Source organism: Taeniopygia guttata, chromosome 2 (genome assembly GCF_048771995.1).
Source record: "Taeniopygia guttata chromosome 2, bTaeGut7.mat, whole genome shotgun sequence".
NCBI lineage: Eukaryota > Metazoa > Chordata > Aves > Passeriformes > Estrildidae > Taeniopygia > Taeniopygia guttata.
Window position 1 is genome coordinate 149,559,171 of NC_133026.1, and position 16,823 is coordinate 149,575,993.

At 44.8% G+C, this 16,823-nt stretch overlaps 1 protein-coding gene across 13 annotated transcripts in view; it reads left to right on the top strand.

Moving 5' to 3' along the window:
• Positions 1-16,823, top strand: part of ADGRB1 (adhesion G protein-coupled receptor B1) — a 282,938-nt gene that overhangs the window by 242,698 nt on the left and 23,417 nt on the right. For 9 of the 13 annotated variants that reach the window (XM_030266786.4, XM_072925064.1, XM_072925065.1 and 6 more), the window contains 3 exons: positions 5,620-5,718; positions 13,576-13,747; positions 14,880-14,975. In XM_030266786.4, coding sequence (XP_030122646.2) covers positions 5,620-5,718; positions 13,576-13,747; positions 14,880-14,975 — 367 coding nt within the window. The remainder of the gene's footprint in view (positions 1-5,619; positions 5,719-13,575; positions 13,748-14,879; positions 14,976-16,823) is intronic. The other 4 variants (XM_072925067.1, XM_072925071.1, XM_072925072.1 and 1 more) reach the window with 1 other exon arrangement.

Here is a 16,823-nt window from a genome sequence, read left to right on the forward strand (position 1 = left end):
TAATGTGTTTGCACTGTCATTCAGTACAGCAGGACACAGAAATCCAATAAACAGCCCTGTGTTGCTGTGGAGGAAGGATAAAAGTTCATCTCTTTGTTAAAATGGCTTCAGCCAAGGCTGGTACATCCTCCCAGAAATGAGGGAGAGCAAAGTGGCTTTTGTCACTCCTGGAGACAGCAGAGAGAGGCTCAGCAGTGCTGAGTGTGGCACGTGGCACGAGCTGGGTGACAGAGGGTGGTGTCTGGAGGCTGGCAGGTGTCTCAGGGACAGCAGAGGTGTGTGATGGAGAGGAGTGGGTTCTGGAGGCCTGGCAGAGAACAGAGCAGCAGATGCATGCAGCAGGAGAGGTGAGTTAAGAACCTCTGCTGCCAGAAAAAATTGTGCTGCCACCTGAAGTTCTTTATCTTCTCCACAGCCTCCATTCCTGAATCCAGAGGATTTGTGTTAGTGGTTTCCTTTGGAGTATAAAGCCAAGGGTTGACTCCACATTTCTCCCCACCCTGGTGTCTCCCAGGGCTTTGCCCTGGGCAGCAGCTCCCGGGCAGGGCTCTCTCTTGGCTTACTCCCAAATTTTTGTCAGTGCTGTTTTGCCATTACCAACACCCCCAGCAGGATGAGAGGCCCTCTGCTCTCCATTTCTAGGAACAAGCCTGCAGTCCGATTTTATCTAGTCTGATTTTATCAGCCTGCAGTCTGATTTTATTTAGCCTCAGATTTTATCCCTGAGCTGTGCCCTACTCTGAGCAAGGGACAGAAATGGTAGGCTGACACTCTGAGTCTCCTCAGATGCCCAGGTCAGATTTGTGTTCCTCTCCCCTGCCTTTTTGGCTTCTTGTTGCAGTCAGAGAAGCCCTGTCCTTACCTGCTGCTGGGAAAGGCAGGGATCTGTGCTCCCAATTGTCCACTGCAGAATTTGATTTATCACTGTGGGTAACAGCTGTGTTCTGGAAGGAAGAAGCTGTCCACAAAGAAATGAGGAGAGCAAAAGCTCTTCTGGTTCCTCTGCATGGAGGCAGAGTTTGAAACCTTTGGAGGCTGGTGGAGGAAGCACAGGATGCATGGATCTATCCTGTCTGTCAAAGTGGAGGGAGAAAGGGTCTCCACTGAGTCTCAGAGGGCAGGGGTGGATAATATGGATGAGGTTCAATATTTCTGACACTGTTCTATTGAGTAGTTGGGGTGAAAGTGGTTTTTAATTGAGTGATTTTTGATTGAGTGGTGGAGGCAAAACCCAGGGTAGAGGCAAAAAATTCTTATCCAGCACCTCAAATCCTGTGTTTGGTTTTGGGCCCTTCACTTCAGGAAAGACTTTTGAGGGTCTGGAGCATGTCCAGAGAAGGGAACAGAGCTGGGGAAGGGTCTGGGGTACCAGGAGCAGCTGAGGCAACTGGGGAGGCTTAGCCTGGAGAAGAGGAGGCTCAGGTGAGACCTCATCACTCTCCACAGCTCCCTGAAATAGGGAGTGGTGTGGTGAGGTGAGGGCTGGAATCTGCTCCCAGGTAACAAGTGACAGGACAAAGGGAAATGGTCTCAAGCTGCACCAGGGGAGGTCCAGGTTGGATATCTGGAAAAATTTCATCCCTGAAAGGAGGACCAGGCTTTGAAACAGAGTGCCCAGGGAAGTGGTGGAGTCACCATCCCTTGGAAGTGCTCCAGAAACAAGTGGACCTGAGATTTTGTGATAGAGTTTAATGGCCATGGAGGGGTTTGGTCAAAGGTTGAACTCAGTCTTGGAGGTCTTTTCCAACCTTAATGATTTTGAAAAAAAACACGGGGACCTGTTTAGGCTCAGGGTTTATCAGCAGTGTTGACACGACCAAACCTTGGGGTCCCTGGGTGCAGCAAAGGGGAATTTCGGTGCGTGAGCAGTGCCGTGGCCATAAAACAAGAGGAGATTTGGTTGATCAGAGATTCCAGCTGCTGCTGGGTTGAAAAATACGTGAAGAAGTGACCTTGGTGCATTGCTTCGAGCAGCTGCTAACAAGCAAGTGCTTCATTCTGGACGACGCCTTTTTGACAAAGAGAGAACTCAAAAAAAAAAACCACCCAGGCTGCAAGGCAGGGTCTGGAGCAGGGTAATTGCACTTGAAAGTCAGCGCTGCAATAAATGGTTTATTGGATTAGCAAAGCAGCGAGTTGCTGCCTCTCAGTCCCTCCCTCTCTAATCCAAATGGCACACGGAGTGACCTTATTTAATACACAGCAGCTGGTTATTGATCACACTCAGAGCTGGGCTTTAAAAACAAAACCTGTGAGGCAACAAAACAAAAAAAAAACAAAAACAAAAAAGTCATTTTTCTGATGTTCTTTGTTTTTTCTTTCTTTTCTCTTCCCCCCCTCCCTTCTTTCGTGTCCGTGTGTGTGTGTGCAGCAATTTTAAGCCTTATCTGTGCTCAATGGTTTTGTTCCCCCTTCCCAAGTGCCCCTGCTGAGAGTGTGGGAGCACTTTTGAGAGCCCTGGTGCCCCTTTCCCTTTAGTTCTCTGCTTCTGGCCTGGGCTTGGGAACCGTGTTGGAAGGTAGATCTGAAGAAAATCAGAACGAGTAACGGCCTTGGAGATGTTTGGACCTGAGGAGATGGTCTAAAGAAACGTTGTGTTTCCTTTAGCAGAGGCAAGAAGTATGGTTCAGTGTTGCAAAAACAATTTTTAAAAAGGGTGGGGAAAAAAAAAATCCCCCAAAAATAGGGGGGAAAAAAAGAGCTGTTGGATGTTAAGAGGAGCCCAGCACACACTCCACAGATTGGTTGTCACAAATTCATCAGTGCCAACAGTTCTCATGAAATAATACCTGAAACACCAGAATTCTGCCCTGTACTTAGCAGTGTAAGTAGCTGTGATTATTGTCACATCTGTCAGAAAATGCAGATTTTCTAGTGGCAGTGATTTTATAGGTGGATCACAAAACCAGGCTGTAGAGAAGGGGGTGTGAATACCTGGAGAGCTGGAGAAAAGCCAAAACCTGTCTGGGAATGGAGAGAACCATCCCAGAAAACAGTCTCTGTTGTTGGCCAACTCCACCTCCGGTGTTTGAGCTCCCTTGAAGGGATTACTACCAAAATATGAATTTTTTAATGTCAGGAGCCTCTAAAATGAATTTCAAATGTATTCAACATTTATTCCACATTTGTGTGCTCACACAGGCAGGGGGGAAGAATGAGACCATCAGGGATATTCACCAGGGCTAATTTTAGCTGAGTTTAATTTCTTTGGGCTTCCTCTGCCCCTCCTGAGGAGAGACAGGAGCCTTGTCCCCCCCTTAGAGAACCTCTCTTTTATCTGTTAATCACAGAAACCACCCAAGAGGAGTTTGCCCCAAAACCTTGTGTGAAACAATCCCTGTGCAGGTGTCCTGATGGGGTGGAACAGAGCTGGGTTGTCAGAGCACAGAGGGGAGAGAGTGATTAGGAAGGTGATAACTCCACTGAGACAGGAAGGGTTGGGATTGCCCTTCCTCTGGGAATGGTTCCTGTTGGAAGCAGTGCTCCTGCTCTTGGGGCTGAGCATGGTGGAAAGCACTGGTCAATAAAAGGTAGCGAAGTCCAGGCTCCAGTGAACACACCAGATGAGCCCATGAGCTGTTTGTGGATGTTTAGGAAGCAGAAAAAGCTAAATTAAATGAAGGCATTATTCGCTGTGATTATTTAATTAGCTTCCCTTTCATATGCACAGGCGCCAATCTAAACCTGCTACGGAAATTCAGCATATTAACAACCTCATGCCCCCGACCAGAAGGAATTATTAGGAGATAAATGTACCCACATCTGTGCCCACTGCTTGCAACTTTCTGCATAAACACACCCAACAGCAGCTACAGTTGTGTGTTTACAGTGGTCGTTTGGCCAGTTCTCTGTGATTCAGTGTCATTCATCTTTTTTCTGGTACGGTTTCCCATCAAATTCTTCAAGTCAATCTACTTTTTTTCTTTTTGCTGCCTATCTCTGCCTCTCTCTGTCTCTCTGCTTATCTGTTCTTTGTGGCTTATAGATTTGGGGATAAGCTGTCGTACTTTTTTTTTTTATTTTTTAAGGGTCGTGCACCTAATGCCTCTCCAGACCCACTTTATCTTTGGTTCAGCCATTGTCCTCACAGGATTGACACCATCCTTTCTGGAAGATATTTATCTGTGGACACAGGAGCTAATTTCCTCCGTGTCTGAAAGCTTCTGTGGGATGCCTTAGTCATTATTCTGGACGGGAATGATGACTTGTGTCACTGTAATTAATGAAAAGACTAATGAATAGCCACTTGAAACGGGGCCACTGGGCCCACTGCTGCTGCTGTGTTGGTGCTCATCAGGATGTCTTTTTGCAGTGAGACTGAACAGAGAGCCACCAAAGCTAAGAAATGCTCTGTGGAGTCACCCAATCTCTCTCTCGGGCAGGGCAAGGCCCTGAAACCCCTCCTGGTTGGGGCAAACCTCCCTCAGCAGCATCCCCACCACACCAGGGATGACAGACCCTGTGCTGTCCTCTGGCAGTGATTTCGTGTCTTCTCTGATGCCAGGCACAGCAGGAAGGTCTGGGGGATGTTTTGCAGACTCCTTCCCGTTTTCCAAGCCAGATCTGACGTGGGTGTGGATCTGTGCAGACCAGGGAGAGCACACAACCAGTAAATTCTAGGAAGAAATGGGGCCAGTGCCAAGCTAATGTGGCTTCTGGGCTCCTGAAGAGGAGCTGAATGGGGTTCCCACATATCAGCTGCTAAAAATCCCAAGGATGTGCTTTAGCAGATCCCCTCATACCAGCAGCCCTCAGTGGGCTGTTTCTGTGGTGGTCCCATCCAGACAAAGTGGGAGCAGCAGGTGGGAATAATCCTCAGGGTTCATCCCAAAGATGTTTTTGGCTCCAGAACAGGATGTGAGAGAAGGAATGTCTCAGAAGCAGTCAGCCAGTCGGGTTCCTTTCAGGGCAGGTTAGGGGGCTGAGGAAACACCCAAGCTCAGGATTAGCTTCAGGACATAAAGGAGTCCCATCCTTCATCAGGGAGGGAACCAGAAAACCAAAAAGTGGCCTCTGACCAAAAACCAAAGAGTGGCCTCTGACCAAAAGCCAAAGAGTGGCCTCTGTTCTGGTCTCACCAGCTCCCAGTCAGAGAAAATAAGTGACTTATCCCTTGCATTGCTTCTAGGACAGAAGATAAGCAGGCACAGCCCCCACAGCCCTACTTCTTGCCTTCTACTGCACAACCCTGCCACCTTTTTTGTTTTGGAGCAAAAAGGCCAGGAGGGAAAAGAGCAATTTCTTAAAAAAACCCTCCAAAAACGAAAAAACTCAAACGACAAGAAGGAGGTGGAGACTGGGAGAGCAGTACTGGTTTCTCTTCCATGGGTGCCAGAGACACCCTGAATCTGGCAAGACTTTCACCAACACAGTTCCACCCTCTCCAGCAGCACCAACAAATCTGAGTCCATTTCCCCCTGTTCCCCGCATCTGGAGTGGTACAGATGAGAGAGTTTTAATTCCTGCCTGTCTTTTCATTTCTCTTCCCAAACTGGGTATGGTTGGTTGGCTCCCTTTTCTCCTTCCTTTCTTTTTGGCTTCTCTTTCCCTTTCCTTTCGACGTTTGTGCTCATGAGCGAAGTGTTTTGTTTTGTTTCAGTCTTTTGGTTTTAATTGCAGTCAGATGGCAGTGCCCCTTTACGGCATGACGCTCAAATGTTCCAAGTGTGGAGTAGTTTCTTCTGCTGAAGTTTCGGCCACAGCCACCAGTAACGCCATGTTAGTTCCTCTAATTTCAACTTCTTTTCTTTCTTTCTTTCCACTTCTTTTTTTTTTGTTGTTGTTATTTTGTTTTGGTTTTTTTTTAATTTTCATTTTGATTTTCGCTTTTCAGTTCCTTTTTTTATTTCCCTCTTCCATTTCCCTGCACTCACCAGCCCGTGTTTGTTTTCTCTGCCCATTTCCCTGCCCACCTCCCTGACATCCCCCAGCTCTCCCCGACCTCATTCTGTGGGCCATGAGTAGAGCAGGGCTCCTGCAACACCCCTGGAGCTGATGGGCTGGATCCTGAAAAGCACTTTTTTTTTGACATGCCTAGATTTAAGATTTAAGCATGTGACCAGCCCATGGAAGACAAAGGGACTCCGAACTTCTTGCAAGCTGTGTTTAATTTGTTTAATGCTCCATTCTTGGAGTTCCAGGCTTAAAGGTGTGATTCCCAGTAATTCTGGTGGCAGACAGGGACTCCAGAATCCAGCTTTGTCAGCCACTTGAGCACCTGCTTGAGTGTTTAACTCCAGAGGCTGCAGAGCACTGAGTGTGGTTTAAGTGAGTTGGTGAATCACTTCTAAGTGTTTTTTTCCTCCTCTTATGCTGAAGTTAAGTTTAATACCTTGTAGGCCTGCAGGTCTGATTTCATAAGTGTTGACTGCCTCTTTTGGCCCCCTGAAAGCACTTGGAATTAATTTTCAAAATCCTAAAGTGTTTCATAGCTCTGAGTTACAAAAGTCAAATGCTGTTAAATCTCTTCTTAGATGCCTCTGGAGTTAGCTTAAAAAAAAAAAAAAAAAAGAAAAGAAAATAAAAAAATAATTCCAGAGCTTTGTTCTGCTGGAGAAATTGTTTCTACTTATGTGGTTGGCTTTTTTTTCCCAAAGGTTAAGGCTGGAGGGAGAGTGATGAGGGAAGGTTTGTCTTTCTTCCTTCCCTTTTGGAAATTTTATTATCTGTATCACATCCAAGTGATGCTACACTTTGGTTTTGATGTCTAAATTAGTGCATGCAAAACGTGTGAGGGAAACAGTCTCAGATCATTTGCAGTTTGAAAATTCCTACCTTTAATTAATCTAAACTAAAAGAGGCAGCCAATTGCCAGATCTCAAAATGTAGAAAGTTAAAAGAAAATCAACTCAAGAGCACCTGGAAGGTGTCCCTGCTCATGGCAGGGGGTTGGAATGAGATGTTCTTTACGGCCTCTTCTAACCCAAACCGTTTTATGATTCTGTGGTTTTCTCAGTGAGATGAAGAACTGAACAAAACTTGATTTATTTTTCACTGCTAAGGTCATTTACTCACCTTTTGCAGCAGTGCCCAGCTGAGATGGTGAGATGGAATCAGTCCAGACACGTGTACCACAAGTCTGGAGTGAGCAGCTCGCTGCTTTTTGGATTCCTGTAACTGCAGAGCAATGTTAAACCAGCAGTAGATTTACTATTAATAAGTTAGACTCTTAAATAGAAGAGGCTTTCTGTTCATAGTAAATTAATTTAAAAAGTTAAACAGTCTCAAGTCCCTCTCCAATTGTGTCTGACATTGGTCTGTGATAAATCACAAATTCTGATTCATCTCCAAATCAGGAGAAAAAAGGGATATGAAAGCCAGATCTCCTATTCATCCTGCTTCTCTAATTTAAGTGGATTGACAGAAATTGGAGGGCTCTTGTAAGAGGATTTTTCACTGTTTTGTTTCCCAGCAGATTGGGTGCCTCAGATGACAGTGTCCAGTATCAATTTTTTTGTTTGTCCTCAAGTGTCCTGCGCTCTTATCCTTGCAAAGGGAACACTGAGGAATACACAAATAACTTCACTCATTTCCCTTTGTGATCCACTTCATCCTGCAGCTGAACTGTTCCTGGTTTTCCATCTCCAAATTTCTTGTAAATGAGGTTGTCAAAAAGGCAAAACTCTGATTATTCTTCATGCCACTGCCTCCCTTCTGCTGGGCTCCCTCCTCCCAGACCTTGCAGCAGCTTTGCCGTTCAGTTTTGGAGTCTTGGAATGTGGATTAAATGAGGATTCCTGGCTCCTCCCTGACCTGGATTGAGCCATAATTTTTTAGTGCAGAGCACATCAAGGATGTTCCTGCCTTGTTCCTGCTGGGGTTGATTGTCCCTCCCCAGCTTCCCTCCCATAGCTTCCAGAGGTTTATTTCTGGGATAGCATGGAGTGAGAAGTAGATCCTTTAGACCGTTTTTCTTGGCTTTTGGAAATCTTTGTGGTGAGATCTGTGGTCGGAGAAGGGGATGTGCAAAGGAGGGAAAACAGAGGGAAGTGATGGGAGAGAAAAGTGACAGAAGTGGAAAAATAAGTACTGGAAATTGTGCGATTTCTTGACCTGGGGAATGATAAATGGAAATCATTGGATGTCTGTGACCTGTTAGAGCTTAGCTGGACTTGACAGGTGTGGGTTAAATAAATCCTTCCCTTTAGGCTGTGCTGAAAAAGATCTTGGGCAGGTTTTGCCATTGGAAGAATTCTGTTCCCACATTTCCTCCCATTTATCGCTGCCCGTGGGGCACCCTCAGCTTGTGAAATGGTGCCTTGGAATTAATTTGTCTTTGCTACCTGTGAAAATTATTTTAGCTGAGATGGAAAACGTGTGTCAGGGGCTTGGCTTTTCCTGGTACTTGCTGTGAACGAGGGAATCTATTGCAGATACCAGGGAGTGCTGAGGGATGGATGGATGGATGGATGGATGGATGGATGGATGGATGGATGGACAGATGGATGGATGGAAGTTGATGTCCTATAACTGAAAGTGTCCAAGGCCAGGTTGGACAGATCTCTGAGCAACCTGGGATAGTGGAAGGTGTCCCTACCTGTGGCAGGGGGTTGAAACTAAATGATCTTTAAGGTCCCTTCCAACCCAAACCATTCCATGATTTTATGAATCCTTGCCAAGCAGCTCTTTGGAAAGCTCAGGCTCTGACCAGAAGAGACTGGCCCAGGACTAAAACCTGGCACAGTGTATTTTTCCAGGCACCCCACCCAGGAGCCAGTGTCAGGGATTCCTCGTGACCCCTATCATCATCATTCCTCTTAAATCCTTAGGAATTCACGTGTCAAATCTCCCATATAAGGGTTTTGCCCTTTTTCTTGGCTCAATATCCTTTTAGGGAGTCTTGGATGTCAAATTTTCTGCCAGTATTGTAATTCCAGGATTAATGTGAGTCAGTGCTTCCATGCATGGCTGGTCTAGGAAAGAGACTGTTCCTCAGGAAAGTGTTGTCCTCGTGGTTCAAGGACTTTGAAATCATATCCTTACCTGGGGATAATACCTGGATCCTGCATGTCTTTCTTGGACTCTCAGAGATCACCTTCCTTAATTAAAGCTGAATAATGAGGCAGTCTGGTCACAGCTGCTTCATCACCTGCCTGTCTCATGTGTCATAAAATCATCACAGAGTGGTATGGGTTGGGAGGGACCCTAAAGTTCATCTCATTCCAGACCCCCCACTATGAACCCTTTCCACCAGACCTGGCTGCTCAGGGCAGTTTAAAGCCATTTGATTTCCTGTTTCCCTAATTTTATTATTTATATTGCAGGTACTGGGAGTAGAATCATCTTTTAGGGGAGAATAGAAATGACAGCAGGTGTTTCTTTTTTGCCTGTGCATGGGAAGAGCAAGCAGAGTTTCCCCTCTTCTTTGGTTACAGGTTTCCTATCTTGGTTATATGGGCACTGAGTTACAGAGATTTGCTCTGAAAGTGTCCCTGAAATTGGGATGCCGTTCTTCCTTTTGGGAGGAACAGTTTTTAAGTGTTTAAAAAGTGTTTAAAGCCAGGTTGGATGGAGCTGTGAGCAGCCTGGTCTAGTGAAAAGTGTCCCTGCTCATGGCAGTGGGGTGGAATTAGATGATTTTTAAGGTCCCTTCCAGCCCAAACCATTCCATGATTCTGTAATTCTGTGAATACAGGTCAGAGGAGCACAGAAGCATGAGAGAATAAATAAAGCACATCCCTGTACTGTGATTTTCCAGCAGCAGAACTGGTGGTGTGTAAGGAGCCATCCATTATTTGTTGAGTCCAGTGACCAATTCCCGTTTCAGAGCTCCTCTCCAGGAGCTGCTTTCAAATTATAAAGTGATTTTTTTCCGTCTGCTGCTTCTTTAAGTTGCTGCTGCTCTGTCACAGTTGAGTAATGAAAATAATTGATCACTTTACCCTTTCTAATGGCCCTTTACATCTTTATTGGCATGTCCTGTGTGTCCCCCTGCACCTGCCTTTTCTCAGGGTGCAGGACTCTTCATCTTTCTTCATGTAGATCTTTATCTCCAAACCCATTCTTTTTGCTCTTTCCATTGCTTTCCTCTAAGTGCAATCCATTTACTCTGCTTCTTTTGCAAAGACAAAGACTCTCCATGCCTCCAGCTACAAAAAGGACAAAACCACAGATAGATTTTGTAATTTTGGCCAAATCCTTGCTGCCAGGGCAGGGTCTGGTGTGTGCTTTCATAAGGCTGAGTGTTTCCCATGGTAGATCCCACATTTTAGAACACATTAGGAGTGGCTGAGGGAGCTGGGAAGGTTTATCCTGGAGGAAAGGAGGATTGGGAGGACCTCATCACTCCTTGGAGGGAGGTTGGAGCCAGTCTGGGGTTGGTATCTCCTCCTATCAAGTGACAAAATGGAAGGAAATGGCCTCAGGTTGCACCAGGGGAGGTTTAGGTTGGATATTGGGGATTCTTCACTGAAAGGATGATCAAGTATTGTCACAGATTGTCCCCATCCCAGAAGGATTTAAAAGCTGTGTAAATGTGGCACTTGGGGACATGGTTTAGTGCCGGGTTTCGCAGTGCTGGGAAGAGATTTGGACTTGATCTTAGAGGTCTTTTCCAACCTCAGATGGGATGCTGCTGTCACTTGTCCTGAGGGCTGTCATAAATGGGATAAATAAGAGGATCTGCCAGCTAATTCCTTTGTCCCAAGCAATAAAAGTAATGGATTTATTGATCGTGGCTAATCCATGCGAAGCCATTAGGTGGTCACGATGTCTTTGTATAACAATTTCTCATTTCATATCACATCTTGTGATAAGCACCCTAATGTGATATTTCTTAGGTCTTATAAGTCATTCTGGGATCTTTAAAAGACTCATTGTGCCTCCTAAAAAATGGGACGTGTGGGAAGGTGGTTGAAATATGACTCCTGCTTTGAATTCAGCTCATAGCAAGTAGAATTAAGGGCAGTCTCAGAGAAAACCCACTTGTCTTCCTGTGAGTTTTCACCTGAAATTTCGGCCTGTACCAGATTTCTTTAATGGAGCTTTTACTTTGGAGTTTAATATTTCAAAAATCTAAGCAGAGCCCTGCAAGTGAAATTAGAGTGAGATCCATTTCCTGTGACCTGTTGCCACCTGCTGCCTGAGAATAAAGATGATGCATTTAAGTAGCAAGCAGAATTTCCATCGATTTTGTAAGGGATGAATGCTGCTGAGAAGGCATCTGGAAGAGACCAGAACTCTGAACTGATGTAAGTCAGTACAACTTGGGAAAATCCTGATTTGATCCAGCTGAATATGTGGTCATCAGCTGAGCTGGAAGGGCAGATGATGTTTTCATCATCTGGTTGGAAGGGCAGAGCAAATTGACTCAAACAATTAATTCTTAAAGCATATTTTGAAGCCAGTGGGTTCAAATCTGACCATTTGCTGAAGATAAATATAATTTACATATAATTTACCTTCTCAGCAGCATCCCTTGCAACCCCAGATCCACATCTAAGTCTTGGATCCAGATCCAGATCATTGTCATTGTGAGCCTGCAGTTCTTTTCAGGAATGGAAAACCCACCCAAATTTAGTTCAGACCTGGGTCAGATCCATTGCCAGGTTTCCTGTTCCACATTGGTGGCAGTAACATCCACAGAATGGCTGTACCAGGAATGTTCTGGAACACCAGATAATTCCAGGAGGCAGAGTTGTCTCTTACAGACCATTTCCAGCAGCTTTTAGTGAACTTTATAGTTTCCCCTTGCTGCTGGAATTATTTCATCTACTCAGCCATGTTGTGTTGGCTGATACGTGCATGGAAGACACATCTAGAAAGATTCCTTATCAGCTAAATCTTATCTTTCCATTCAGCATTTCTGCCTCTCTGATGTTTTCTTTCATGCATCTGCTGCTTAGCCAGATTTATGAAGGCACTACCACAAATGACAGCAAAGAGAGACTTCAGTGTAATGAGGCAGAAATAAGTTATTTTTCTTTAGGAGTTGTTTGGTTGTGGGCTGGTTTTTTGTGTATTTTTTAATAATACTTTGAAATCGTATTTCGTCTTGGGCATTAAAGGAATTTGCATTTGCCATCCAAGATAAAATTAAAAGGCATCAGATTATATCATGGCCTTTGCCTTACAAAGAGGTCTCATAACGCTTGTTCTAATTAAAAAGAAAAATAATTCCATTTCCCTGCTCCTTTAGGTCAATTAAATTCCTTAATAATACCATTAATGAACAGATCTGAGTGTGGACAGGCTGTAGGGATATTTGCAAACAGGGCCTCATTCTGACTGTAAAAATTAACTGTCACTTTAGTGTGTGGTCATTGCAGAACTGATGTAACAATCCCTGAAAAACCCTTAATGAAGCCAGGGCGTTCTATCCTGATGTCCAAACCTGTATCCAAGCTCCAGCTTTGTTCAGGTAAAACTCTCACTGAGGTCTGTGAGCTAAACCAGCAAGTAAATATCAAACCCTTGTTCATAGATCAGGAAATGGTGAGCAAGTCCCATGTAAGTACTGCTGAACGTGTTTCATGGTATCTGTCCTGTAATTTCTTGTCTTGCCTGTATTTGTTTGTATTTGGAGGTTTTCTCGTAGCTCCTCTTGTTATTCGAGGCCTTCTCTGGTTTGTTAGGTACAAGCCCACAGAGAAATTCTCCTCATATTCTTGGTGCCAAATAGATGGGATGAGTGACAGCTTAAAATCTCCCTAGTCAGCTGTTAAAATTGTTTGGGATCTTTTTTTTTTGTTGGAGAGATGGATGCCTAAAGACTCCTTGGGAAAAGAGCTGCTTTCCCATTTGCAGGGCCATCATTCACAGCTAAACTAGAGTTTCCTGGGGCAGCATTACAGAAAACTTGTTTTGTCCAGTTTTCTGTCTTGTGGATGGAGATGTGGCTTGAATCTTAAGTAAATGTCCACACAGGAATAAACTTACAAGAATTGTCAAACATGGAACAAAAAGCCATTTTTTTTTTTTTTTCCCTCAAATCATCAGCTGGGGAGATCTCAAAAGAAAGCTGAAAATGTTCTGACCATGGGGAGGTGAGGTCAGATTTTAGTCCCCAGTGTCGTGGGGACCATCATCTGTAGATTAAAAGGAGAAACACAAATATTTCAGTCTGCACATCAGCTCTCTGCCTGTCCGTTTGAGTCACTCGAAAGCGTGACACGTCCCAGTGTTGGTGTCTTCCATGTGCTGTGGAAGTCCAAGTGTCTGTGACCCGAGTACCAACAGCCATCGTGACAGACCAGTCTCTGCTGCAACTGTTCCCCTCCCCCTTGGCAACCTGCAGTGATTGTATTTTGTCTCCTTCCCTTGGGAAAAGCCTTGGTGGTGGATTAGCGGCAGAGTGGGAAGGGCGTGGAAAGGGGAGGGAGGGATCCGCATCCTTCCTCCCCACCTCCAGTTTTATGCATGACTGCACCGTTGGGAAGTTGTCCCCTCAGTTTGGGTGGCATGAGCGTGCAGAGCCTCTTCCTGCTTCCCTGGGAGAGGGGCTCAGGAAAGCTCTCCCTCACGGAGATGTTGGCTGGAGAAACCCTCTGCAGCCCGGTGGGATCGGGAGGCTGAATTAGAAGCCCACCTGGAAGTGGGTGAGGTGGAGCTGAGCTCTCTTTCCCTCTCCCTTGACAGGGCATCCCTCTGGAGCTCCTGCGTGGTGCTGCCCCTGCTGGCTCTCACCTGGATGTCCGCAGTCCTGGCCATCACCGACCGGCGCTCGGCACTTTTCCAGATCCTTTTCGCCGTCTTCGACTCCTTGGAGGGATTTGTCATCGTCATGGTCCACTGCATCCTCAGGCGGGAGGTGAGAGGGAGGAGTCTGTAATTATCTGTTACATAATTAACATTATTTCCCATAAAAACCACCTGGAAAAGTGCCCAGCCAGCCTGGTAACTTCTCTAACCCTACAAATTTCACTTTGTGGGGACATATGACCCCAGACATGACTGACCTTTTCAGCCAGAGGGAAGGAGGGGTGAATCAGGGCACAGTTTAGTGAGACGGGATAACATGTCAGGTTTTGCTTGTTTACCAGCAAAATTCTCATTTCCAGAATGTTCACACCCCACCTCCAACAATGCCACATTAAAGAAGTCATTTGTGTGATTTCAGGAGAGGTGAGATGCACTGAGATTTGCAGGATGAAATCTGTGCTGGCATTAACACCTTGATATTCCAGCTAGGAGGTGCAGCTAGCAATAATCAGGCAAGGAAATTGAGGAAATTCTCTTCAGCCTCCCTGTGGAGATTTAAAATGGTGAATTATATCAGGGAAGAAAAGGACAAATCTTTTATGTTTCTTTTATTCTTTTCATCCTACGGAGTGGAGAGACTATTAATAACAGAGACAGGAAGAGGCTTTTTTTTCAATATTAATTTTATCTTCTTACAGTTCCTTTAAATTCAGTAAAACAGATTAATTTCTTATGTCAGGCCAATGAAATCAATGGAATTACACCACTGCCTTGGCTGAGACTCCTTCCACTAATTGCATTATAAATATGAGTCTGCACTTAACTCCCATTGCAGTCACCGGGATTTTTTTTTCCCAATTATTTCAGTGAGTTTGGGATCAGATTTGTATTACAGGATCCTAATCAGACTTTGTAGACACCAATACAATGATTAATGCGGGAGCATCCATTTTAAACATATTGCAAGCTGCAAAATAAAAGACATTTTTATTCCTGACTGTATAAATCAAGCAAATGGAAGTGACCTAGGCAGTGACCCAGGGTGGCTGGAAAACCTCTGAGTTGCTCTTCAGTGTGTGAAACATGTAAAACATAAACCATGTGAAAGAAATGCCTGGATGCTGCTAAAGCAGGGTCCGTGCTCTTTTGATCTAACAAGGGCTATTTTTATTTTGGATTTCAGCAGAATTTAACGTGGTTTGGTCAGTCTGACTCCGACCTTTGCCAATCTGTTCCTGCAGGTCCAGGATGCTGTGAAGTGCCGGGTTGTGGATCGTCAGGAGGAAGGGAATGGAGACTCAGGGGGGTCTTTTCAGAACGGACACGCTCAGCTAATGGTAGGGAAATCTCCCACTTCCCCTTTAGTAGGGGGTTTGTGGGGATTTTTAACTCATAACTGATAAGCAGAGGACTCTGTCCATCACAGATCATTCATTCACCATTCTTATTTCCTTTAAATTTTTGCTTCAGCAAACACAGCCCTTAAAATGGACTTTTTCACACAAATCTGGGGTGTTGCATTGTAATTTTAAGGTTCTCAAGCTTGCATACCAGGTTTTGCAGCCATCTTGGTGAGATCCTTTCTTTCCCAGAAAAATAAAGAACCAAAATACAACTCCCATGTCTTCCAGACCTTTTCATCCCCATCAAGCTGCCTGGTCCTGGCTGGAGCTAGGAAGTAGTAGTTTAATACTGTTTTAATCACAGTCTGTTAGGGTGCTACCATAAAAAATGCTGTTTCAGAGGGATTTTTTTCCTCTCAAAAGCACACTTTGCTTCACTGGGAATAGTTTAAGCTATGTAAATTGTGGTCCTGTTGTGTAGGTCCTTTGCAAACAGCAAAGGAATTGGCTGAGGGGCTTTGCCCTGCATCTGCTCCACTGTCATGATGTAGTTGATGCAAGAAACATTTAATTTCTGAGGTTAAGATAAAGATATCAGGAGAATCAGAGGATCGGAGCAACTTCCAAAAGCTCCTGGTTAATATTAGAGCTACAGCACAACCCAGTGATGTTTTTTTCCAGTCACTCCTGTGCTGAGCAGTTTCTGCCTGGCTACGAGGCCTCACTTCAAACAGCACAACCTTGGAGCCAAGACATCAGCAGAGCTTTAATTCCACCACACCTCGGTGGTGTTGGCTAAAAACAGGTGCCTCATTTCTCATTTAAATGCGGAGTCTTCTCATTTTCAGACAGGTTCTCGCTCTGCCTAATTGTGGGTAATTAGAGGGCCCCTTGCATGCCTGGTGCTTTGGCTTCTTCAGTAATAGACACCATAATCACACCCAGTCTCAATCTTCTTTTCCCTAAGCTAACACCCAGAGCTTTCTTATTCTCCCTCCGTAAATCACGTGCCCTCAAATTATTTATATAACCCCCTCCAGATTCTCAGCATCCTGAAAACGGTGAATCCTGTGATTGTCAGTCTGCTGTCGCCATCCCAAGTTTCAGGGTTTTACATCCCTGTACAACTCCACATTCCCATCCATTATCAGCCACCTTGGGAAATTCTGTGTCAGCTGTGAGGTTTTTAGCAATGTTGCATTTCCTCCTGCGCTTCTGATGAGTGTGTGGAGGAGCAGGGAGCTTACAGTCACTTTCCTCACATTCCAGCACAAAAAGCTGCAGAATCTGGCTGTGAGTGATGACTCCTCGCTGGTATTTTTAGAGGGGTACAATGTCATTTTGTTGTAAAATCACCAAAGGAATCAAAAGCTTTTGCAGGATGACATTTTTGCTGTTACCTTTTCCGTTTATCTCCAAATCTGCCCAGCTAGTGAAAAGGAGCTTAGCTGAGTAGAACTGTTTTCCCCACAAAATCTTGTTGACTGGTATTAAATATAAACCTGTCTTTCATTTATTTATCAGCAGAACTAGTGCAGGGTGTTCAGCTGCATTTTTCTGGAACTCCTATCATGAAAATGAGATTATATTTTTCTGTGTCATCCCATTTGCCCATTCGAATGTTAGTTCGGTCGTATTTCTCTTCTCTTCTTTTCAGATTTGTTTGATATCCCAAAGAATTTACTGTGAAATTAGCATCAGGAAGGCTGAGATAGTTCAAAAACTCTTGGCTCTCCACCTGCTAAGATTTAAGTGTTTATCCCAGGGGGATGGGGATTTTCCCCCACATTCTTCTCAGTATTCAAATGGATTTTATTTCATCACATTAATGATGTTAAGTGT